A 26,949-nucleotide genomic window follows, 5' to 3' on the forward strand; every position below is an offset into this window, starting at 1 on the left:
TCAAAAGGAACATGGACTGGGCAGTTGAAACAGCACAGCAGCCAGTGATGAATATCAGTAAGATTGATTTTGGGGACCCACTTTAGAGGTAAATGCAAATATATGATGATTACTAGAGTTGAGCCACCCCCGTAGTGTTCGAGTTCGGTTCGGTTCGTCGAATACCCGTATGTTCGTCGAACTGTTCGTCGAACACCGTCGAACACCGTTAAAACCAATGGCAGGCAAACAAAAACATATAGAAACACATAGAAAACACCTTCAAAGGTGTCCAAAAGCTGACAAACTGCTCAAAAGACACAACTAACACATGGAAAAGTGACAAGAACATATAGTCATGCGAAAAGAAAAGAGGTGGAGTAAAAGGAGGGGGAGACACAGATATAGGCATGTCATGCCCTTCTAAAACCAAAAAAGTGCGAAGCTGATACAGCCAGTCCGTTTCTGCCCGTGTGACCTCCGTGTCGCCGGGTTTGTGCCAGAGCTGCGGTGGACCCTAACAGCCAGCCCCCCTCTCCCAATACTGATGCCTCTCCGCTGGTGGGTCGAGCGAGCCCCCCTGCGGTGGAGGCAGGTCTAAGCTTTTTAATTTAAATTGTCTCTGTAATTTGAATGAGTACACTTTAAATCCTTTTACAAGGATCTATTGGAGGGCAAGTCTGATGCCAGCAGCCGCGGGAATTTGTCACGTTGTCTCAGCGTACAGGGGGGTCAGGGGCCTGAGCTGACCCTAGACGGGGGCCCTGACTAATCCCTCAACCTGGAGGTACTGTTAATGGTACAGAGGTCCAGGCCGCCAGCGTAACCCTAAACTCCTGAATATCCCTGAACCTAAGTAATCTAGTCCTGAGAAGGACCCCGATCACAACAATTGGGAACAGGATAGAAAATGGCCAAAACACAGTACTAGACAAATGAGACAGTACAAGGGGAAAACCAAAAACCACCTTGCATGCAAAAACTAACACCACAATTACAGAGGGAACAACAACAGGTTAGGAGATAAATGATAAAGGGAGGAAGGGAACAAACCACACCGCATACTCCTCGCTCCGAACTCCACCAAACAACGATCCACTCTGAAGGTCTGCAAGAAATGCTTTCACCGACAACTTCCCTATCAGACCAGCAGGTATTTGAAGGAATCCCAATACTGCAGCATTAACTGCAGCTGGGCGAGGCTGAGCCTCGTCAAGCACAGAGAGAGAGAATTAACTCCCTCACAACCAAAAAACACAAAGCACCAAAAACTCAGCTGCGAGAAGTCAGGCTGTGTAGTCGCGACGATCTTCGTGGCGACACACCCATGACAGAATTTCAGCTCCAGTAGCGTCCACTAAAGCTGCTGCAGTTAAAAAGCTTTTATAAGGATCGAGCTTGGCAGTCCACCGCAAGGCGCCCTACCGCCAGTCCCAGCCCCTGTGCCTTCGGGTGCCTCCCCGATGCTCTTCACTGAGTGTCCCAGGGGCCCGAAGCATTTCCTTTGAAAAAATTAAGTGTCCAAACTACAGGTGGTGTAGCTTGCTTAACAGGTGGGATAATCCGCTGACTAGCAGACACTGCTACTAGGTCCAAAGTATTTCCTGGGCTAGATGCAGTTAAAAATTTGTAATTAGATCTACAGGCGGTGGCTACTCCGCTGACTAGCAGACACTGCTACTAGGCCCAAAGTATTGCCTGGGCTAGATGCAGTTAAAAATTTGTAATTAGATACTCTCGTTGGATGCTGAGATAGCATTCCATAGAGTCTCCTGGCACACCATATATTATTCTCCTAAAAAGCTTGGTGTAGGGGTCTAGGGGACCCTTTTATAGCCAAAATCATGGCCCTGTATCGCAATCCGTCAGCTATGCTGAAGATAAATGGAACATTTTCATCACCTTTCATAATCACCAATGGGACAAGGCAGGGATGTCCTCTGTCCCCTCTCTTATACATCCTAGTGATGGAGCACCTGCTCTCATCAATTCGCGATAACCCCAATATTAGGTGGATTGAGGTGGGAGGCACCGAGTACAAGTGCTCTGCATTTGCTGATGATGTCCTAGTATATATCACTCAATCACATATATCCATCCCTGCTGTTGTCGCTGAAATAGATCACTTTGTTACATGGTCAAATTTTAAAATCAATGCAGCGAAGTCTGAGGCCCTCGATGTCTCCCTCCCCAAATCCATACAGGATTCCATCCAGTCCAACTTTCCCTTTGCCTGGCCCTCACAGGGTATCAAATACTTAGGAATTCGTATTCATAGAGACCTCTCCCGTCTATTTTATCTTAATTTTGGGCCCTTTATTGAACAACTCCATAAAGATCTTACTTCTTGGACGGTGAAGGATTTTTCCTGGTTTGGCAAAATAAGTATACTAAAAATGAACGTCCTACCTAAACTCTTATACCTCTTCCAAACCATTCCCGTGGTAATTCCCTCAAATTTTTGGAAAAGACTACGCAGTAGCTTTTAGTCTCCCCAGGATGACACAGGTAGGGCAGATGGTGGTTGTCCCGGCCCGCTAGGCCGCATTGTAGCACAGTGAGCTTTGCACTGCAACTTATGCTTCATATCCATAGTAACATAGTTTCTAAAGCCGAATAAAGACTTGCGTCCATCAAGTTCGACCTGTTAGTTCTGTAATTGCTAAAGTTGATCCAGAGGAGGGCAAAAACCCCAAATGATTTAGCCAATCTTCACCTGAGGAAAAATTCCCTCCCGACTCTGAAACCAGCAGTCAGAATAAATCCCTGTATCAACCTACTATTTTATTTTATTTTTAAGTATATGCTGAAATCTGCCTGGTATCTAGAAATGCATCCAGTCCCCGCTTGAACTGGTGTAGTGAATCCGACATTACCGTCTCCTCACTCAGTGAATTCCATATTCTCACTGCTCTTACCGTAAAGAACCCCTTCCTATGCTGGTGCTGAAACCTTTTCTCTTCCAGTCTTAGTGAATGCCCTCTTGTTACCGTAATATCCCTCCTTTTGAACAAATCCCGGGCAAGATCTCTATGCTGTCCCCTAACATATTTGTACACATTTATTATGTCCCCCCTCAACCTTCTCTTTTCCAGGCTGAATAGTCCTAGTTTTGCCAACCTCTCTGGGTATTGCAGTCCCTCCATTCCCTTTATTAATTTTGTTGCCCTCCTTTGTACCTTTTCAAGCTCATTTATATCCTTTTTATATATTGGGGCCCATAACTGAGCACAGTATTCCAAGTGTGGTCTGACCAGTGCTTTGTACAGTGGAAGAACAATGTTCTCATCCTTTGCAGCTATACCTCTTCTGATACATCCCATTACCCTGTTTGCCCTTACAGCAGCGGCCTGACTTTGGGCACTCCAATTTAGTTTGCTATCAATCAAGATGCCCAAGTCCTTCTCCATCTCTGAATTCCCCAATGATTTCCCATTCAGTGAGTACTGGTGACTTCCATTTTTCCTTCCCATATGTATGACCTTACATTTCTCCTCGTTAAACCTCATTTGCATTTAATACCCAGCTTATCCAAATCCCTCTTTAGGTCTGCACTGTCCTCTTTTGTATTAATTGTTTTACATAACTTTGTGTCATCTGCAAATATTGATATTTTACTATTTATCCCGTTGACTATGTCGTTAATAAAGATATTAAATAACATTGGGCGTAGTACAGACCCCTGTGGTACCCCACTAGTGACGCTTACCCAGTCTGAGTATATTCCATTTATAACCACCCTCTGCGTTCTATCCTTTAGCCAGTTAGCTACCCACTTGCAGACATTTTCCCCCAGCCCCATCATTCTCATTTTGTATACCAACCTATTATGTGGCACGCTATCGAACGCTTTTGAGAAGTCGAGATACACGACATCCACTGGTTCCCCCTGATCTACTCGAGAGCTAACCTCCTCGTAGAAGTCAATCAGGTTTGTTTGGCAGGAGTGATTCCTCGTGAATCCACGTTGGTTCGGGATTAAAAGATTATTAGGATCAAGATGCTCCGTAATTGCCTCTTTAATGAAGCTTTCAAAAATTTTGCCCACAACGGACGTCAGACTCACCGGCCGATAGTTTCCGGCGTCACTTTTCGCTCCCTTTTTGAATATTGGCACTACATTCGCCTGTCGCCAATCAAGTGGCACAGACCCAGTCTCAACAGAGTCCTTAAATATAAGATATAACGGTCTGTCTATCACATTACTTAGTTCCCTTAGTACCCGTGGGTGTATGCCATCAGGTCCTGGTGATTTGTTTATTTTAATGTTACTGAGGCGTTTCTGTACCTCAACTTGGGTTAGATTAGTCATACTTCGTGGAGGATTAAGCTTGTCACTTCTCATTTCTCCTGTTAGTTCTATTTCCTTTGTGAAAGTTGTCGAAAAAAAATTATTTAATAGATTAGCTTTATCCTCATCTTTCTCTATGATTTTGCCTTCCTCACTTTTTATCGGTCCAATATTATCCGATTTAATCCTTTTACTATTTATATACGTAAAGAACAGTTTGGGATTTGATGTACTTTCCCTAGCAATACGTTTCTCTGTTTCCTCCTTCGCTATTTTTATTTGTTTTTTACAGGTTCTCGTTTTTTCCTTGTAACACATTAGTGCCTCCTTACTGTTTTCCTGTTTTATTCTCTTGAATACCTCTTTTTTGCTATTTAACGCCCCTTTTACGTTCTTGTTCAACCATATTGGTTTCTTCTAATTTCTGGCCCTTTTATTCCCATACGGTATATACCTCTCGCACTGAGTATTCAGAATTCTTTTGAAGGTTTCCCATTTACTATTCGTATTCCATTGATTAAGTACTTTGTCCCAGTCAATAAGTTGAAGGTTTTCTATCAGCTGATCAAACTTCGCCCTCCTAAAGTTTAATGGTTTTGTTGTTCCCTTATAGATAACCCTACTGAAGGGCATTTTGAAGTCGATAATATTATGATCGCTATTACCTAAGTGCCCCCCTATCTGTACCTCAGTTATTCTATCAGGCCTATTAGTCAATATTGATAATATTATGATCGCTATTACCTAAGTGCCCCCCTATCTGTACCTCAGTTATTCTATCAGGCCTATTAGTCAATATTAAGTCCAACACGGCCTTCCCTCTCGTTGGTTCCTGCACTAGTTGGGAGAGATAATTATCCTTAATATTTGTCAAGAACCTTTTTCATTTCTACAGGTTTCTGTTTCCCAGTCAATATCCGGGTAGTTGAAATCCCCCATTACAATCACTTCATTATGTTTTGCTACTTTGTCTATTTGTCCTAATAGCAGATTCTCATTCTCCTCTGTTATATTTGGTGGCTTATAGCAGACCCCCAGTAATATTTTATTTTTATTTTTTGCCCCCTCTATCTCTACCCACATGGACTCGACCCCCTCTTCTCCCTCTCCTATATCTTCCCTTAGTCTGGGTTTTAGACATGACTTTACATATAAGCAGACTCCTCCGCCTTTCCCCTGTTTCCGGTCCCTTCTAAATAAACTATAATCTAATAAATTTACCGCTCAGTCGTAGCTATCGTCTAGCCAAGTCTCTGTTATACCTACGATGTCATACCTCTCCTCCGATATAAGCGCCCGCAGCTCATCCGCCTTATTGGTCAGGCTTCTTGCGTTGGTCAGCATGCAAGATAAAACTTTGGGGTTATTAAGCATCCTATTCTTCTCTAACGATCTAACTGTACTATCCCCACCCCCCTCTCCATCCTCATTATATTCACTTCTCCCCTTCCACCTTGCTTGCCTCACATCCCACCTATTTCCTTGGTCCCCCCCCTGTTTCTAGTTTAAAAACTCCTCCAACCTATTAGCCATCTTCTTCCCCAGCACCGCTGCACCCTCCCCATTGAGGTGCAGCCCGTCCCTACGGTAGAGCCTGTAGCCGACCGCGAAGTCGGCCCAGTTCTCCATGAACCCAAACCCTTCTGCCTTGCACCAACTCTTTAGCCACTTAATCACCTCCCTAACTTCCCGTTGGCACTCCTGTGTGGCTCGCGGGATTGGTAGTATTTCTGAGAAAACTACCTTGGAGGTCCTTGCCCTAAGCTTCCTACCTAGGTCCCTGAAATCATTTTTAAGGATCCTCCATCTACCACTCACTTTGTCATTGGTGCTGATGTGGACCATGACCGCTGGGTCTTCGCCAGCCCCACCCAGTAACCTGTCAACCCGATCCGCGATGTGCCGGACTCGAGCGCCAGGGAGGCAGCACACCGTTCGGCGATCCCGGTCTTTGTGACAGATTGCCCTGTCTGTCCCCCTAAAAATAGAGTCACCCACTACCAGAACCTGTCTTGCCTGCCCTACACTTCCCCCCTCCCCCTCATTACTGGAGCATACACTCCCCCGGCGGTCAGAGGATCTGTCGTGCTCCAATAATGCCGGTTCTGAACCAGCCTTCCTATACTTCTTCCCTCTATCCCTCCTAACTGTTATCCAGCTCCCTGCCTGTTCAGCCTGCACTTCCCCTCTATGCTCCACCCCCAGTATTGACCCATTGAGTGTCTGCTCGGTGAGCAGCAAACTCCGTTCCATGTTGTCGATGCTCCTCAGTATCGCTATCTGAGCACTTAGATCAAGTGCACGATATGCTCACATCTCTCGCAGCAGTATGGATCCTCGAGCGGTTGCTCACGGAATGCATACATTGCGCAAGATGTACACTGCACGGCTCCGGCCAACATGGACGTCATTCTAAATATGGGGATACAGTCAGTATATATATGCAAGTACAAAATACAATTATTTATATATAGGTGTATGGACGGGGATCAATTAGGGATGTGCAAGTGTATCAATTAGATATCGGCGGGGGATCAGTTAAGTATGGACGGGGGATCAATTAAGTATCAAGTATGGACGGGGGAACAGCTAAGTAGGTCAGGTGGATTAATTAAGTAAAAAGTAAAGTAAAGAAAGAATGAAATACAGTCAGCAATTCAGTCCTAAGTCCTCCCTTCCAAACTCCCTGAATCCAAAGTCACTGAAAAACAATTGACAAAAGCCTTGGACAGGCTGAAACGTCTTGTGTGAGTTGTGGAATAAATCAACTGATTATCAACACGTGAGTGCCGGGATTTTCTTTTCCTACAGACATTGTTTTCGACGTGCACCACTCTAGCTATACGGAGTGCCGACTATTCCTTTTTGATACTGAAAAACAAGTCACACACTTACTTTCGTTCGCACTTACGCTCCGGACACACGCAGCTCGTTCACACTCGCAAACTAAGAGATTTAAAGAGTTTTTTTTTTTTTTTTTCCCTTTTCCAGCAATGTACCCTTCACCTCAATGCACTTCCAAAGGACTTGATGCCCAACCAGCTGCCCCTTATAAACCCTTAATTATGACCCCTTCCCCTTAATTAACCCCTTGTGAGTAAATCTACAACTCAGGATTTTAGTGCAATGTAGTTAACCCTTAAATACACAGGTAGTAAACTAAGAAACTAAAACTGTAGTGAGAAAATAGGTTTTAAAAAGCCCAATAAATCTAAACAGGTAGAAAAGCACTCAGCAGGTCACAATGCAGCACTCACCACAATTCACACAGGTATTTTCTGCAGGATTCCCAATACCTCTTCACTGAAAAACAAGTCACACACTTACTTTCGTTCGCACTTACGCTCCGGACACACGCAGCTCGTTCACACTCGCAAACTAAGAGATTTAAAGAGTTTTTTTTTTTTCCCTTTTCCAGCAATGTACCCTTCACCTCAATGCACTTCCAAAGGACTTGATGCCCAACCAGCTGCCCCTTATAAACCCTTAATTATGACCCCTTCCCCTTAATTAACCCCTTGTGAGTAAATCTACACCTCAGGATTTTAGTGCAATGTAGTTAACCCTTAAATACACAGGTAGTAAACTAAGAAACTAAAACTGTAGTGAGAAAATAGGTTTTAAAAAGCCCAATAAATCTAAACAGGTAGAAAAGCACTCAGCAGGTCACAATGCAGCACTCACCGCAATTCACACAGGTATTTTCTGCAGGATTCCCAATACCTCTTCACTGAAAAACAAGTCACACACTTACTTTCGTTCGCACTTACGCTCCGGACACACGCAGCTCGTTCACACTCGCAAACTAAGAGATTTAAAGAGTTTTTTTTTTTTTTTTCCCCTTTTCCAGCAATGTACCCTTCACCTCAATGCACTTCCATGTGACGGTTCATGCATGAAGTGCTCAAACTATGGATTTTTTGGCCTCTACTTAGCTTTTGGTGACAAATGTTACAGATAACACGAGTTGGATCATCCTTAGCGATCTGAAAAAATGCACAGGCTATGCAAGGTTTAGAGCCCATGCGACTCTGCTACTAGCAATACTATCAAATGATTGGCTGGGTTAGATGCAGAGCGTCTGGGTTTGGTTTGGGGTCCCCACAGTCTGCCTAGGCTAGATGCAGTTAAAAATTCTCATTAGATACACAGGCGGTGCAGCCTGCTTCGCAGCTGGGCTAATACGCCCAAAGTATTGGTAGACTCTATACTAAATAAGGAAGGATTCACTGACTGTGGTGGCCCCTCCGTGGCGATTGGTGGAGATTTGGTGGATGATTATAGGAGAAAGCTCCTTAATAGAGAAAGTTGGTGGATTTATACTTTAAATACACGTGTACCAGCGGGTTTAAACATCAGACATGATTTGATGTATCATTATGAGTGATCATTTATAGATTATTATTATTATATATGTTCCTTTTTTCTTCTTTTCTTTTTCTTTTTGATTATTTACATTTATATGCATTGTTTCTATGCTATACGATTTCAACATGGTATGTGTGTTTAAATTTCTGATTAACTCAGCCTTGAACAGGTGCATAGCAGTACATGACATATAAATACCACTTCCTTGCTGTTTTTTTACTATGCAATGATTAAGAACTCGTATATATATTGTGCAGAAAGAAGGGTGAAAGTCCGCCCAGGCGGGAGGAAATTGGAGTTTCATACACATATTTGAACTGGAGAGGTATTAGAGGCCTGCAATGGCCACAGGTACTAATGGAGGTAATCAAGTTAGGGGGTGAGGCAAGAGGTCCGGTCATCTTAGTTATACAGGCCGGGGGAAACGACATAGCTTATCACAAGAGCTCATAACTAATGGCAATAATGAAACTAGACACTGAGCGCTTCAGAGAATTTTTCACAAAACTAACTATAGTATGGTCAGAGATTGTGCCGAGAACAGTATGGCAAGGTGCTTGAGACATCACGGCCATCGAACGGACAAGGCAGGTAATAAATATTCGGATGGCAACATTTATAAGAGACAAAGGCTGTGTAGTGATACGACACCGACAACTGGAAGGAGATAAAGCAGGCCTCATACGGCCCGACGGTGTTCACTTAATGGATATTGGACTGGACATATTCCTGTCAGGACTCCAGGATGGAGTGGAACAAGCGTTAAGAGTGATGGATGGGGGTCGGAGTCCTGCATACGAGTAAGCAGGATCCTCCGTGGCCTGGAAATAGAAAGGACATGTTGGAGAGTTACACTTGTTGGCCAACTTGCCGTTGTGGAGACTGGAGACACAGGGCATGCTGCAACAAGCTGAATTATTTTAGACATAAAATGCATTTCTAATGGAATGAGTATAAACAGTTAATAAAGCTGTGACCGATCCTCACCCATCCAGTTGTAAGAGTTAAATGATTGTATTGTCAATGAAAGTGGGGCTTTAGGGGGCTGAGCGTCTGGGTTTGGTTAGGGGTCCCCACAGTCTGCCTAGGCTAGATGCATTTAAAAATCATTATTAGATACACAGGCGGTGCAGCTTGCTTCGCAGCTGGGTTACTACACTGACTAGCAGACACTGAAGCTTTGGAGCAGACCTCTGAGTAAACAGCTCTTCAGACTCAACCATCTGTGTTACCCCAAGCCATAGTGTATGTATTTTCTTACGGTTAAAAGGGGGGGGGAGAGACCCAACCCACCTCTAATTGACGATGGCAACGTCACGTAAAACAAAGCAAGGGGACTCCAAAAAGAGTCTCCATTTTTTCCCAAAATTTGTGGCACAGACACCACTTAAGTGGCATCAATTGCCCCAGAGTTGCTTAAAACGGTTGGTTAGAATGAGTACCACACACTGCTACTATGCCCAAAATTATTTTCCAGACAAGATGCAGCTAAAAATTATAAGTAATTTGCAAGCTGGTGGAGCTTAGTATAGATGGCATAATAGAATGTGTACCACACACTGCTACAGGCCCAAAATTATTTTCCAGACTAGATGCAGCTAAAAATTATTAGTAATTTGCAAGCTGGTGGAGCTTAGTATAGATGGCATAATAGAATGAGTACTGCACACTGCTCCAGGCCCAAAATTATTTTCCAGACAAGATGCAGCTAAAAATTATTAGTAATTTGAAAGCTTAAAACGGTTGGTGAGGTGATTTTACAAAATCCTCAAGCTTTTACTCTCCCCAGGATGACACAGGGGTAGAAAAGTCCTTGCGGATCCATGATTTGTTCATCTTTATGAACGTGAGTCTGTCTACATTCTCAGTGGACAGCCGCGTGCGCTTATCTGTCAGCACACCACCAGCAGCGCTGAACACACGTTCAGAGAGAAAGCTGGCTGCGGGGCATGACAAGATCTCCAAGGCATAAGTGGCGAGCTCCGGCCATTTATCCAGATTGGAAGCCCAAAAAGAGCAAGGGTCCAGTGACACAGTTATGACTTCGATGTTTACTTGGAGATACTCCTGTACCATCGTCTCTAGGCGTTGACTATGTGTCAGACTTCTTGTCTCCTGTGGCCTTGCAAAGGATGGGCTAAAAAAGCTGTGAAATGATTCCGCAAAATTGCTGTTACCAGAAGATACTGTGTTTCTGTTACGGTTTGAGTGCTGAACACTCGACAATCCCACGGTTGGCAAGTTAGAACTGTGAGATTCACTACATGCACCACTGGTGTTTTGTGGAAAAGCACATGTAAGATTCTGCAACAGTCTCTGCTGATACTCCTGCATGCGTGAATCCCTTTCTATGGCAGGAATTATTTAGGCAAATTTACTTTTGTACCGGGGATCTAAGAGTGTGGCAACCCATTAGTCAGGATTATTTCGAATTCTGACAACTCGAGGGTCATGTTGCAGGTAGTGCAGCAAAAAGGCACTCATGTGTCTTGCGCATCCAGGAGCACCAAGTCCCTGTTGTGTTGATAGCAAGGTAACAATCATGCTTCCTTCCTCTGCCCTCTCCCCCCAACCTCGCACAACAGAAATGTGATCAAGGTCTTCCTCATCTGATGAGTCTTCCATCAGTTCGTCCTCCACTTCTTCCTGGGCTCCTGCACCTTCCTTTCTAGTTTGGCTGCTACCATGCGCCCTGGTAAATCTATCTCCCCCACCCTCACATGCCTGCCGCCTTGGTGCTGCCGACCGTCTGGACCTTGCAGATGTTAGCCCTTCCGCATACAACTCCTCCTCCTCTACTTCTTCCACCTCCTCTTGTCACACCACCTGACTCCGAATTCTGTTTAACATGTGCTCCAGCATGTAAATCACCGGAATAGTCATGCTGATAATGGCATCGTCAGCACTAAACATCTTCGTCGCCATTTCAAAACTGTGCAGAAGGGTGCATAGGTCCCTGATCTGAGACCACTCCTCCAGCGTGATTTGCCCACCTCTGGATCCCGTTGGCCCAGGCTATACATCAGAACGTATTGCACCAGGGCTTGTCGGTGCTGCCACAGTCGCTGCAACATGTGCAGAGTTGAATTCCACCAGGTAGGCACATCGCATTTTAGCCGGTGAAGTGGCAGGCCCAATGACTTCTGTAGAGATGTAAGTCGCTGAGCTGTGGGATGCGAACGGCGGAAGTGAGCACACAGAGACCGTGCCCTCTGCAGAAGGCCATCTAGTCCGGGATAGTGGGCTAAAAATTTCAGGACAACCAGGTTCAACACGTGAGCCATACAAGGCACATGTGTGACATTGCCCCGGCGAAGGGCCGCACGAGGTTTGCAGCATTGTCGCACACGGCCTTCCCTGGTTTCAGGTCCAGTGGAGACAACCATTCATGAAACTGGTTCTCCAGAGCTGACCACAACTCCTCAGCTGTGTGACTCACATTTCCCAGACATTTCAAAGTAAAAACCGCCTGATGACGTTGAGCCCTGCTGCCAGGATAGTAAGGAGGTGTGCAGGATCCCTTCTGCGCAGTTAGAAAGCGTGTGGCATGACCAGACAGGCTTTGTGTGCAGGTGGAGGACCGAGAGGAGGTTGAGGAGGCAGAAGCAGTGGAGGAACTTCGAGATAAAGAGGATTGACGCACAACTCGTGGGGACGGCAAGACTTGGACAGCAGCCCCTTGTCCTGCTGTCACCATAGTTACCCAGTGCCCAGTCAGTGACATGTAACACCCCTGTCCATGCCTACTCATCCAAGTGTCTGTGGTGAAATGCACCCTGTCACACACAGAGTTTCTCAAAGAAGTGGTGATGTTGTGTGCGACATGCTGGTGGAGAGCAGGCACACCTTTCTTTCAGAAGTAGTGCTGACTGGGCATCTGGTACTGGGGCACTGCGACGGACATAAGGTCTCGAAAATCCTCTGTGTCCACCAGGAGGAAAGGCAGCATTTCTGTAGCCAAGAGCTTGCAGATGGTGAAATTCAACCTCTTAGCTTTCTCATGGCTAGGAGGAAATGGTCTTTTACTTGTCCACATCTGAGGGACCGAGGGCTGGCTGTTGTGCTTAGACGGGGTTGAGAAGGGTGTCCCCGGCAAACTGGCGGTCTGTGAGGAAGATGCAGGCAGACATGTTAGGTTGCCTTGATCCAAAGGTGGTGCTCTCGATGTCAGAGAGCGCTCAACACCAGCTGGTGTTTCCACCTCCAAAGAAAATGATGACCTGCCAATCACGCTGGCTGTTGCGGGTAAAGAGGTGGCAGGTCTGGGTCCCAAAACAGGTGTGACTGCTGTGCCCCCAGTCACAGAGGATGAAGAGGCCGCGGATGCACAAGATGGGGCAGACAGTAGTTGGCCCGGCCCGCTAGGCCGCATTGTAGCACAGTGAGCTTCCCACTGCAACTTATGCTTCATATCCATGTGACGGTTCATGCATGAAGTACTCAAACTATGGATTTTTTGACCTCTACTTAGCTTTTGGTGACAAATGTTACAGATAACACAAGTTGGGTCATCCTTATCGATCTGAAAAAATGCCCAGGCTATGCAAGGCTTAGCACCCATGCGACCTGATGAGCCACCCAGTCTTATTGTCAGAGGCAGAGTTGTGTTTGAGGATGCAGTTGTTGACGTGCTTCCAGTACTACATCTCTGTCCAGGAAGGCGCAACCTGACCTCGTCGTCCACCTCCTCTGCTGACCTCATCGACTGGGATCTGCAACCTCGTCATCATCACCCTGTGTGTTCTCACACCCGTCATCCTCAGAGCCAACCTCTTCCTGCCCTGACAAAAAACTCAAGTTGTCACTCCAATCAGGTATTTGAGTCTCATCATCGTCTTCCTCATCATCGTCTTCCTCCACCATCAGGAGTTACAGTTTGGGAACGAGGGTCTACATTATGGTGAGAACCTTCTGCGTCTGGTCCTGGATCCGACTAATAAAGATTCTGGGCATCAGTGCAGATCATTTCCTCGTCTGGATTCACAGAAGCTCTGGAGCCGACCTCTGATTCCCAGGCTATAGTATGAGTAAACAGCTCTGCAGACTCAACCATCTGTTCTACCCCATACTCAGATGGGCAGCTGGAGACTTGGGAGCTGTGAGGAAGCAAGTGCGATTGGGGTGACACCTCTGAGGACTGGAGTATTGGTGATGTTGAAGTTGAGGTGGAGGAGAGCCCACTTAAAGGAGCACTTGATATCTGTTGAAGCACCTGCTGTTTTTGTGCCTCATCTGGAATTTGTAGCGATTGGCGTGGCTGTAAGAAAGGGATCGTATCACATTGTCCGCTAAAAGAAGTAGACATCTTAGTTTGGCTGGAAGATGGTCTTTCTTCTGCAGATGTTACTGTTGCTTTAACACCTACCCCACGGACACAACCTTTTTTCCCTTCCCAACACGCCTATTCCCCTTTCCACCAGCAGCAGGCCTTTTTCCACTCATTTTGGTGGTTAACTAAATGACATCTCTGGAGTTGTTTGCACAAAAAACGATGGATGGGAACCGAGCAGAGCTGAGTGGCCAAACTGTGGTATTAGCCCAAAAGGATTGGCTGGGTTAGATGCACTAAAACAATTTTATTACATACACAGGTTGTGGGGCTTAGTATGGATGGACTAATAGAATGAGTCCCACACACTGCTACAAGCCCAAAATTATTTTCCGAGCTAGATGCAGATAAAAATTATTTGTAATTTGCAAGCTGGAGGAGCTTAGTATAGATGGACTAAGAATAAGTCCCACACACTGCTACAAGCCCAAAATTATTTTCCGAGCTAGATGCAGATAAAAATTATTTGTAATTTGCAAGCTGGAGGAGCTTAGTATAGATGGACTAAGAATAAGTCCTACACACTGCTACAAGCCCAAAATTATTTTCCGAGCTAGATGCAGATAAAAATTATTACTAATTTGCAAGCTGGTGGAGCTTAGTATAGATGGACTAAGAATAAGCCCCACACACTGCTACAATCCCAAAATTATTTTCCAAGCTAGATGCAGATAAAAATTATTTGTAATTTGCAAGCTGGTGGAGCTTGGTATAGATGGCCTAATAGAATGAGTACCACACACTGCTAATATGCCAACAATTATTTTACAGGAAAGATGCAGCTTAAAATTATTATTAATTTCAAAGCTGGTGGAGCTTGGTATAGATGGCCTAATACAATGAGTACCACACACTGCTACTATGCCCAAAATTATTTTCCAGGCAAGATGCAGCTAAAAATTATTAGTAATTTGAAAGCTGGTGAAGCTTAGTATAGATGGCCTAATAGAATGAATACCACACACTGCTAATATGCCCAAAATTATTTTACAGGCAAGATGCAGAGAAAAATTATTATTAATTTCAAAGGTGGTGGAGCTTAGTATAGATGGCCTAATACAATGAGTACCACACACTGCTACTATGCCCAAAATTATTTTCCAGGCAAGATGCAGCTAAAAATTATTAGTAATTTGAAAGCTGGTGGAGCTTAGTATAGATGGCCTAATAGAATGAGTATCACACACTGCTAATATGCCCAAAATTATTTTACAGGCAAGATGCAGCTAAAAATTATTATTAATTTCAAAGGTGGTGGAGCTTGGTATAGATGGCCTAATACAATGAGTACCACACACTACTACTATGCCCAAAATTATTTTCCTGGCAAGATGCAGCTAAAAATTATTATTAATTTCAAAACTGGTGGAGCTTGGTATAGATGGCCTAATACAATGAGTACCACACACTGCTACTATGCCCAAAATTATTTTCCTGGCAAGATGCAGCTAAAAATTATTATTAATTTCAAAGCTGGTGGAGCTTGGTATAGATGGCCTAATACAATGAGTACCACACACTGCTACTATGCCCAAAATTATTTTACAGGCAAGATGCAGCTAAAAATTATTAGTAATTTGAAAGCTGGTGGAGCTTAGTATAGATGGCCTAATAGAATGAGTACCACACACTGCTAATATGCCCAAAATTATTTTACAGGCAAGATGCAGCTAAAAATTATTATTAATTTGAAAGCTGGTGGAGCTTAGTATAGATGGCCGAATAGAATGAGTACCACACACTGCTAATATGCCAAAAATTATTTTACAGGCAAGATGCATCTAAAAATTATTATTAATTTCAAAGCTCGTGGAGCTTGGTATAGATGGCCTAATACAATGAGTACCACACACTACTACTATGCCCAAAATTATTTTCCAGGCAAGATGCAGCTAAAAATTATTATTAATTTCAAAACTGGTAGGAGCTTGGTATAGATGGCCTAATACAATGAGTACCACGCACTGCTACTATGCCCAAAATTATTTTCCAGGCAAGATGCAGCTAAAAATTATTAGTAATTTGAAAGCTGGTAGAGCATAGTATAGATGGCCTAATAGAATTAGTACCACACACTGCTACTATGCCCAAAATTATTTTATAGGCAAGATGCAGCTAAAAATTATTATTAATTTCAAAGCTGGTAGAGCATAGTATAGATGGCCTAATACAATGAGTACCACACACTACTACAATGCCCAAAATTATTTTCCGAGCTAGATGCAGATAAAAATTATTACTAATTTGCAAGCTGGTGGAGCTTAGTATAGATGGACTAAGAATAAGCCCCACACACTGCTACAATCCCAAAATTATTTTCCAAGCTAGATGCAGATAAAAATTATTTGTAATTTGCAAGCTGGTGGAGCTTAGTATAGATGGCCTAATAGAATGATGCTATGCCCAAAAGGTTTTACTTGGCTAGGTGCAGTAAAAAAATTGTATTCTATACACAGGTGGTGTAGCTTGCAACACAGATACGCTACTCCACTGACTAACACACTGCAAGAGGTCAAAAAGGATTTGTTTAGCTAGATTTAGCCAAATGCTGTGAAAACACTTGCACAGCACTGGCACTGACCAGCCTGGCAAAAAGTCCTAGGAAATGCTGTAAGATAAGGACTGCAATTACAATTAGTCCCTACTCCCAACCTATCTATTTAAGAGCTCAGACCTGCCTGCTAAAAGTCGTAGGAAATGCTGTAACCTAGTCCTCAAAAGGACTGCAATCACAACTATTCCCTACTCCCAAGCTATCTGTATATTTGTGCGAAAATTGGCTTGAAATTAACACTGAAAGTATAGCGCACACAGCAACAGCGGTGCCGTCTAACACGCAGCTGCAGCAGTGAGAAAATGGTGGCGACGGGGAAAATGGCTGGGTCTTATAGGGTAAGGACATGTGACATACACAGCCAATGACACATGCCCTTGCTTGTGTGAAAAAAAGCACTTCGCTCCGTGTGTGCTCTGCTGATAGGCTGACAGATTGCACCTCCCCACTGTAAATGCGGGAAAGAGAAAAAAAAATGGAGATCTTCATTATTCCTGCAGAGATCCATCCCCTGCCCCTCCCCCCACCCCGCTGTACACTCAAACTGCGTATTAACATTGATTATCAGCATTACTGAGAAAAAATCCAGTTATGATTTTGGTGCACGAACAGTTATCGAACATAACCTCGAACAGCCGGATTTTTTTCAAATTGTTCGTGTTCGCCGAACGGCTCGAACACCGCCCAAAACAGCTCGAATTTGAGATTGGCGAACAGTTCGAGTCGAACAACGCTCATCTCTAATGATTACCTGCTGACACTTGGGACTGGTATGTTCTCTATTACTTTCACTTTGTAGATCTCTGCATATATTCTGGACACAATACATGTGTAGTGGTGGCCTTACCTCTAGGAGCATATTTTTCATCTTGCATTAGGTATACTGACACTTAGCACTTTAATATTATCAATTGTTTTTCACTTGTTGTTTATTATAATCATGCTGGATGTATATCAATATTTTATGTGATTGCACTATGCACTTTACTTATGACTTTCCGATATGGCATTCTAATTGATGAATATTATTGATTTTTCAACATAGTTGGTATGGTAGGCCTCTATATGCTATAGGTGTTTCAACTTGTCAGTTTATGTTGCAGAGATTCACTATGTTGTAATAATATTTATTGCATTGTAATTAGAATATGTTCAGCACATACTGATACCTGTGTCAGTCTATTTTGGGCATTCCTATTTCACCCCCCTTTTTTGTGATTTTAGATTATCAATAAATGTTATATTTTATATATTTCTGACTGTGTCTCATTTGTAGGTGTCATTATATGATGATTGCGTTAACCAATTCCCAGCCACTAAATTCTCTGTACACTTCATTAGAAAGTGACTTACGTTTGCATAATGTGAGAATACATTGGGCAGGATATTCTGATATTTCTGACATATCCTGTGAAGGGTCTGTTTAAGCCCAACACTCAAAAAATGCTGTTTTTTTTTGTTTGTTTTTTTAAAGCAAAATGGGTCTGTTTTCAGATTTGTTATTAATGGCTGTGCTGTTTTGCAAAATGTAACAGCTATTTTATCTGCGCAACTGCATAGCCGTTAACAGTCAATTTATAAACCATGTCAATTTGTGGTAAGGCTGCATGTCAGAGAAGTTTTTTGCCACATTGGGGCCTATGTTTGTAAACTCGCCTTTCAGAAAACTATCCTTCCAAAAATATGTCACTCATACTGATGGATGTGAGGGGCAACCTTACTGTGTGTGGGGGATTGTATAGACCATCATACTGTGTGGGGACTATGGGGATCGTCATACTGTGTGTGGGAGACTGTGGGGGCCACTAGATTGTGCAAGTTGTGCTTTGGGGGCCAGCATACAATGTGGGAAGGGCTTTGCTGCCAATATGCTGTAGGGCCATTTTACTTTATGTTGAGGGTCGTGTAGGCAACTTACTGTGTTTGGGGTGGCTGTAGAGGCCTTCATACTGTGTGTGGCAGGCTGTAGGGGCCATCGTACTGTGTATGGGGGAACTATGGGGTACATAATACTGCTTAGTGGGACACTGTAAGGGCATCCTCTTATGGAAGGTATTTTAATGTGTTGGGGGTTGTGAGAGACATTATACTGTGTTGGGGTCACTGTTGGGACATCATATTGTGTTAGGGTCACTGTGAGGCATAATAATGTGTGGAGGGCACTGTGGTGACATCATAATTTGCTGAAGGCACTGTGGGGTTATTATACTGTGGGGGGACAATGGTATGAAATTGGGGGTGAAATTCACAGTGTGGATACCATGCTTTGTGAGCTGGTCATTTTTGAGGGTAACATACTCTTTAAGGGCTATGAAAGGGGTATAGTAGTGAGTGAGAACATTTAGGGGCTTCAATATAGGCACAATTACTTTGTATGGGCTGCAGTACATGTTCCTTTCCCTGTTTTCATAAGTTGTGAAATATTTTTGGGGAGTGTTTGGAGACAGAGACAACAATTTAAGATCTTTGTTTCTATGCCCTATAATTTCTACTTACACTCCTGTCTAATATGTCAGTATTACTATACCGTATAAAAATTAGTTCTCTAAGGCCTAAAAATACATTTCAAACTACAAAAAGATCGTGCAGTGTATGCCTTTAATTTAGAGGTCCTTTTTATTTATTTCAGGTAACTTGTGAGAAGTAAAAAAATATTCTGTAAGTGTCCATCAAGTTTCCCCTAAGTAGAGTTTACAAGCTTTGTTTCCTCAATGTCATCTCTTGTTCTCATGAGCAACATATTTGGCAGCTTGAAAAGCACTAAAGGAATTAATGGTGCTTGAAATCTGAGGTGTTTAATCAGAGCTGCTAGTCAAGCTCTTTAATCAGGAGGACTAGCAAAAAGAAATGCAATCTCCTGGGTATCTGTAGAATGTCAGCAACAAACATATCGTGAATTTTGTTTTCTTTGGAAATCTTGACTCATTTGTCTGCAAAATTGCAATGAGATTTGTTGGAATAACTAGTTACCGAGCAGGAGTACTGATATTAGAATTAAATTAAGGTTAGGCTCACATGACAGTATAAAAAATCATTCAGAGTTGCATCCAGAAAAGTGGGACAATTTTTTCCTCACTTGTCATCTGTGTGCAGTCCGTATGCAATTTGCTTTTTTACAGCAGCAGCTATTAATCATTTACAGAATTGCAATGTATCCGTAAAAATTGGATGCTATACTGTGGTTCCATATGGCATCTTATTTTTTTCTCACACCCATAGACTTGAATGGATAAGTCTCATCCGATTTTGAGAACTCGGAACGAAAATACGGTCGTGTGCATGAGCCCTAACGGTGAGAATTCTCCTAGTACCCTAACAATCTAATTATCTCTAAAAGTGTGTGTTGTCATAAAAGAAAATCTGTTAATCTCTATTTTCATTTCAGATCATTATTTATTATAATCAGTTAAAATATTTTGTATTGATCCATCCTAATTATCTAATTATTCCTTTTCAATGGGGAACACATTTTTCATTTAGTTAGATTTGACACTTGTTTTTAATAAACTTTTGGCTGTTAAATCCAAAAGTGACCCCATTTTTTCTCTATTACAACAACGTGTTAAGCTTCGAAACCATACAAAATTTACATACAATGGAAAATAATGCAAAAAATAACCTAAATGTAATGTTTATATAAAACTATTTTGTTCATACAGTGGATATATTGTTACTGTAAGTCAAATTGTGTGCAAGTAGTAAAGTTATGTAGCAATTAAGGTTAAAAAGTACACTTATAGCTTCTCCTGAAGAGTTCAATCTGTGGACAATCTCTCCTGATGCTCCAACAAGAGTCAGCCATCATATGTACATTCCATCTACCCTGATACTGTCTCTCTATGACCTTCAGATCTTTGTGGAATCATTCACCTTGCTCATCACTGACTGCACTAAGGTTTTCCAGGAAGTTAGCAGGATGGCTATGCAAAAAATGCACGTTGATGTTCATGCTGCAACCAAGCATTTTGTAGCTCTCCAAGAGTTTCTGGACAATTTCGGTGTAATTGTGTGCTGATGTATTTCCAAGAAAGTCCTTGACAAGGTCTTTGAATGATAACCAAGCATTCTTTTGGAGTTCTGACATTGTCCTGATGAAATGTTCATCTTTGATGATCTGCCGAATCTGTGGACCATCAACACACCGGCCTTTATTTTTTCAAATGACAAGCTAGGCAATGCCAAAATTAAGTACTCCTTCAGTTAGCAAAGCTTTAACAAATTGCTTCATGAGACCCAGTTTCATGTGCAGAGGTGGGAATATAATGTTTTTTCTGTCAACAAGTGGCTCATGTAGAATGTTTAGATCATTAGTTGGAAGGTCATATCTTATAGGCCAATTCCTCTCCATCTAGTGCTTCTCACGAGCTCGCTGTCCCAAATGCACAGAAAACAAGGATACTTGGTGTATCCACATTGCTGACCAAGAAGTAAGCATACTATTTTCAGGCCAACATAGATGATCCAATTATGTTTGTGATATAGCAACAAATCAATGACTCTCTTTATGTCTCTGTATGTTTCACAAATATAAATGAGAACCTGAATAGCTAATTGGGACTGCACCAAAAATTTGCCATTGTGGAGGAGGACACACTTTAAGCTCTGCTTTGAGTTATCGATGAATGGTCGGCATTCATTTGAGTTAGGCCCCTTCACGCATCCTGGTGTTTCTGGTACTGGAAAAAACATTACTGTTGTGATCCGTGGTCCATGTCCGTGTGCCATCTGTGTGTGCTATCCATGTGACATTCGTGTGCTGTCCGTGTGACTCATATGGAATGAAGTGCAGCACAGAATTTAAAGAGTGTTATGTATTAAAGATGTTCAAAGATAGAGATGGATAGCAATGAGGAACATAATTAGATAGAAATATAGATAGATAGATGATAGAGACACAGAGAGAGAGAGATAGCTGTCAAGAAATTTAATAAGTTCTGTGGAGCTTATCCAGCAGCTTTCCAGAAATCAATGTAATAAAAATGGTGTAGGGTCCCCCTATTTTAATAACCAGCTAAGGGAAAGCAGACAGCTGTGAGTTGGTCTTATTAGTAAGACCATCCCTCAGCCACCCCAAAATAGCGCATCCATTAGATGTGCCAATTCTGGCGCTTAGCCTCAGCTCTTCCCGATTGCACTGATGCATTGGTAATCGGGGTAATGGTTTTGAGGTTGATGTCAGCTGTGTAATGTTCGCTGACATCAAGCCCAGGGGTTAGTATTGGACAGGTGTCAGTAAGACACCACCATTACTAACCACGTAATTGACGCGCCCCCTGGGCCTGTGTTGTGCAGGGGAACCCGGAACCGGGCCTGTTGTAGAATGCTGGGGGTTGTAGTCTCCGTGTGGCAGTGACCCGGTCCGTGCCCAGGGTGGTCAAACCAGTGGCAGTCTATTTGTATTGTAATAAGTGTCCGACTACGCCACCCGTAGATTGCGGTTAGTGGGGACCGCCGCTGCGCTGCAGACCGCTGAGGCTGATGTTGTTTGCGCAGCCGAGTATGGGATGACTCCCCACGGGAGAAGTATTGCCTCAGGGCAGCTAATGTGGAAGATGATGGGAGTGATGGTCTGAGGGTCCCAGTGCTAATGGTGCAGGAGCGGCAAGGAATCACAGAGACGGGAGGTGCAGTTCAGGGTCTTTACTGATGGTACAAGGCAGACCCTCCCGGGAGTACTGGCTAGTATAAGGGGCCTGGTCAGTCTGCGAGCAAGCAGGAGTTCCCCTGGCCAGGTGGAGTTGTAGGCTTCCCCGTTTATCTGCACTCTTCCTGGCTACCTTGCTGTCAGCGGTTACAAGTAGCCCACGTCCCTGAGTATACCGTGTGGTGCTCACCCGTATGGCTGGTGACTTGGGGCCTTCTGTTAGCCTCCGCTCCTGGATGGCGGCGCTGGTCCCTTTGTGACTGAGCCTCCGGGCTTCTATGGCCAGAGGACCTGGAATCCCCTGCCGGCTGGTTTCTGCTGCTGGGTGTATATCAGTCCCCACAGCCTCGGACTCCTGTGTCCGGTTCTAGTGTCTTCGTCCAGGGCGAGCTCTGCTCAGCTCCAGCCCCTGGACTTCAGCTACTGCTCCTCCAGAGCTCCTGATCTCACTTTCCCTCTCCAGACTCTGACTCTGTCTGCAGCTTCACTCTCTAATCCCGCCCCAGACCCAGTTTATAAGGGCAGATTCCTCCCCTCCCAGGTCTGGGTGGGCCGTGTTGCATGTTTAGGGCTCCTGACCAGAGAAACCTCCCACTTGCTCTCAGACATAATATCTCTATTACTGTGGCAACCAGACCCCTGGGGTGTCACATTCCCCCTTAGTAAATTTTAGTACTCCGGGACTAAACACATTTTTTAAAGAAACATAAATACAAGGTATAACAATAATACAATAACATATTCACAAGAAACTTTAGTCTGTAGAGGTCACGGCGTTTCCGTGACCGGGTGTCCATATCACCCAAGGTGAAGTTTATGAAACAAAGGGGGTGTCCATGTCACCCAACAAGGCGAAGTCTTGGCACAGAATAGGGGACCTGTCCAAAGCAAACCCCTTGCGTTGTCCTTAGGCGTGGCTGCAAGGGTAGACTAACTACTTTGGGCCGCAAGGAGGCCACGCCAGACAGGTTTTCTCTTCCGCGGCCGTCTTCGCAAGAGTCACCAAGGTGCAACTATCTACAGTACTGTTCCGGTTATCCAGTGTCCATAACCTGTTAGTCCAAATAAATCTGCAGGGTAACTGAGAAACATAATTAGTAACAGGCAACAAACATAAACCATAAACATTTTTCAATAAACAGTCAACTTTACAGTGCATTGGTTTAGATTCTCCAGCGAGCGGGCATCTGACCTCTAGTGACTCTAGTGGACCTACGGAGCTCACTAACTGGTTCTGCACTACAGGGTGTAGGAGGTGTTATGGGCAAGCTGGGCAGCTTTCTGCGCACTCTTTGGCTCACTAGGGGCACGGCAGGCTCACTACTAGCAGAGGGTTGATCCTCCTGTACTGCTGGTGTGGACTCTTCTGCCTCTTGGGCCGGCTGCTCTTCCAGCTCTACCGGTTCCTCTGTAGGCACTTGCGGGGCTGGCTGGAGAAAGGTGAAGATGGGTACCACGACAGCGCCGTTTACTTGTGTCCAAGACCGGGGGAAGTCTCCGAGTACGGTACTGATCATTTCTTCCCTTTCCTCTGCGGGTTGAGGGTTTCCTTGATCTTCTTCAGGGCTTTGCAGCTGCTCAGGACACTTCTTCAGGTGGTCTCTGGAGACAATGGCTGTGGTTTCTCCTCCATCCTTACTGATTACGCAGATTTTTGGGTTCTCATGGCTTGATGGCAGTACGGTGTACGGGTCCTTCTCCCACTGGTCGTCCAACTTGTGGAGCCGCCTCTTCCTCTTCAAGACCTGCTCTCCAGGTACCAGGGGAACAGCGGGAGCATACTGGTTATAAACCTTCTCTTGCCTTTCTCTAGCTTGAGACAGACTTCGCTCGACGCTCTCCTGTACTTTCCGATACTGCTGCTGCCGTTCTGTATCCCAGTCTGCCTCTGGCGAGGTGTCCTCAGGCGTCAGGACTCCCATATCCAGGTCAATAGGCAGCTTACCAGGTCTTGCTCTCATTAGGTAAGCCGGGGTACAGTTGGTGGAACCTACAGGGATGTGGTTATACAGGTCCACCAGATCGGGCAGTTTCTCAGGCCACAGACTGCGTTCTTCCAGGGGCAATGTTTTTAGCAGATCTATCACCACCTGGTTCATCTTCTCGCAGAGTCCATTGGTTTGAGGGTGATAGGGCGTTGTTCTTATCTTCTTGCAGCCATACAGGTTGCAGAACTCCTGGAAGACCTCCGCTTCGAAGGCTGGTCCTTGGTCTGTCAACACTTGGTCCGGGTACCCGTGTGGACGGCAGAAGTGCTGCTGGAAGGCTCTAGCTGCTGTTTGAGCCGTTAAGTCCTTGACCGGGACCACCACCAGGAACCGGGAGTAATGATCTACGATTGTGAGGGCGTAGACATACCCAGATCTGCTTGGAGCCAGTTTCACATGGTCCAGGGCTACCAGTTCCAGTGGCTGTCTGGTGATGATGGGCTGCAGGGGAGTCTTCTGGCTGGCTCGGTCTTTTCTTCTCAGGTGGCACGGGCCACAGTCTCTGCACCACCTCTCGATGGCTCCTCTCATGCCTACCCAGTAGAACCGTTCACGCAACAAGAACTCCAGCTTCTTCCATCCGAAATGCCCTGCTCCGTTGTGGTATGCCTCCAGAACCATAGCCGCGTCTCGTCTTGGGACCACTACCTGCCAGGTCAACTCATGTGTTCGAGAGTTAACCATTCTCCGGCACAGCTTCTCCCTGTAGAGGAACAGCTTACTTTTCTCCTTCCACAGTTGCTTGGTCTCCTCCGGAGCATCTGGGTCAAGACGGGCATTGGCCTGGGTCAGCATTTCCTTCACCAAATGGACTGCGGGATCACTGTCTTGCGTCTCCGCCCAGTTGTAGTGGGGCAAGGGATTGAACGTCACGGAGCGCCTGTCCTTCACACGGTGGGAATACAGGGTAATCCCATGACGGTGGAACGCAGATCTTCTTCCAGATCTTCTGGATCTTCCCCTACGTCCGGTAAGTTCGGCATTCTAGACAGGGCATCCGCGTTGGCATTTGAGCGTCCTGCCCGGTATTTCATGATGAATTCAAAGTTGGACAGGCGGGCCATCCATCTCTGTTCCAGGGCACCGAGCCTTGCAGTGTCCAGGTGTGTCAACGGGTTGTTATCCGTGTACACGGTGAATTTGGAGGAGGCAAGGTAATGCTTGAAACGTTCGGTCACTGCCCACACTACTGCCAGGAACTCCAGCTTGAATGAGCTATAATTCTCAGGGTTCCTCTCCGTGGGCCGTAGCTTTCGGCTGGCGTAAGCGATTACCCGTTCTTTCCCTTGCTGGATCTGGGACAGTACGGCTCCTAGCCCGATGTTGCTTGCGTCCGTGTGAAGGATAAAGGGCTGGCTGTAGTCTAGATATGCCAGGATTTCATCCCCCGTGAGGGCCATCTTCAGCTGGCAGAAGGACTCCTCTTCCAGCTTTTCCCACCTAAAGGGCGGCTTCTGGTTTTTGGCTTTCCGAGATTGACCTATCAGGAGGTCCTGCATAGGGGCTGCCATTTTGGTGAAACCGGGAATGAATCTTCGGTAGTAGCCTACCAACCCGAGGAACTGCCGCACTTCCTTTATGCTGGAGGGTCTTGGCCAGTCCTTAATCACGGTGATCTTATCGGGGTCAGGAGCCACTCCGTCAGCACTCACCACGTGTCCCAGGTACTGCACCTTTGGTTTCAGTAGATGACACTTGGAGGGTTTCACCTTTAGGCCATAGTTTGCCAGAGCTTCGAACACTTCTGCCAGATGTTTCAGGTGGTCCTCGTAGGTCTTGGAATAGACGATGACATCGTCCAGGTATAACAGGACCGTCTCGAAGTACCGGTGTCCCAGACAGCATTCCATCAACCGTTGGAAGGTTCCTGGTGCGTTGCAGAGCCCGAACGGCATACAGTTAAATTCGCTGAGACCCATCGGGGTGGTGAATGTGGTCTTCTCCTGGTCCGCCTCTGCTACAGGAACCTGCCAGTACCCGCTAGTGAGATCCAAAGTAGAGAAGAAGTTAGCAGATTTTAATGCAGCTAAGGACTCTTCTATCCTTGGTAACGGGTACGCATCTTTGTGTGTGATACGGTTGACCTTCCTGTAGTCTACACACATTCTCATAGTGTTGTCTTTCTTTTTCACTAAGACTAGTGGAGCTGCCCAGGGGCTACAGCTGTCCCTGATTACCCCAGCCTCCTTCATGTCTCTAAGCATCCCCTTGGCGTGTTGGTAGTGTGCCGGGGGTACGGGTCGGTATCTCTCCTTTATGGGAGGATGGTCTCCCGTGGGGATGTGGTGTTCTACCCCCTTTACTCGCCCGAAGTCTAGCGGGTGTTTACTAAACACTCTCTCATACTCTCGAACCACCCGATAGACTCCCTGTTTCTGGTGTGAGGGAGTGGAGTCAGTACCCAAATGCAGTTGCTGACACCAGTCCTCCATTGGTTTCTTAGAGCCGTTACCTTCCTCTGGTTGAGATGGAGGCAAGGGTTCCACGGCCTGTACAGAGTTCTGGTTGATGGTGAACAATTTGGCTAGCGTGGCATACCGGGGCAGGTGTACTTCTCTCTCCCCAATATTTATGATGCGAACGGGCACCCTCCCATGGTGTACATTGACCACCCCCCGTGCTGTCAAAATGGTGGGCCTACTGTCTGAGTAGACGGGTTCTACCATTGCTTGGTAGTCTCTAACTCTTAGACCAATAGCTGCCCGGCACCAAATCATCATCTCACTTTTTGGGGGCATGGCAATAGGGAACGGGTCACACATTCTCACGCTACCTATCTCACCACCAGATAGTTCC

The 26,949-nt window shown here is 45.0% G+C and overlaps 1 protein-coding gene across 2 annotated transcripts in view; it reads left to right on the forward strand.

The window, feature by feature from the left end:
• The window catches only part of STK32A (serine/threonine kinase 32A), a 400,893-nt gene that overhangs the window by 86,208 nt on the left and 287,736 nt on the right, over positions 1–26,949 (forward strand). The window contains exon 2 of one of the 2 annotated variants that reach the window (XM_073650646.1): positions 19,741–19,813. The exons of the other annotated variant lie outside the window; for it this stretch is intronic. Within the exon in view, the coding sequence (XP_073506747.1) occupies positions 19,747–19,813 (67 nt within the window). The 5' untranslated portion in view covers positions 19,741–19,746. The remainder of the gene's footprint in view (positions 1–19,740; positions 19,814–26,949) is intronic. 2 annotated transcript variants of the gene reach the window in all.

This window comes from Phyllobates terribilis, unplaced genomic scaffold (genome assembly GCF_046119375.1).
Source record: "Phyllobates terribilis strain yellow unplaced genomic scaffold, ASM4611937v1 Scaffold_11__3_contigs__length_659146591, whole genome shotgun sequence".
In the NCBI taxonomy this organism is placed as follows: Eukaryota; Metazoa; Chordata; class Amphibia; order Anura; family Dendrobatidae; genus Phyllobates; species Phyllobates terribilis.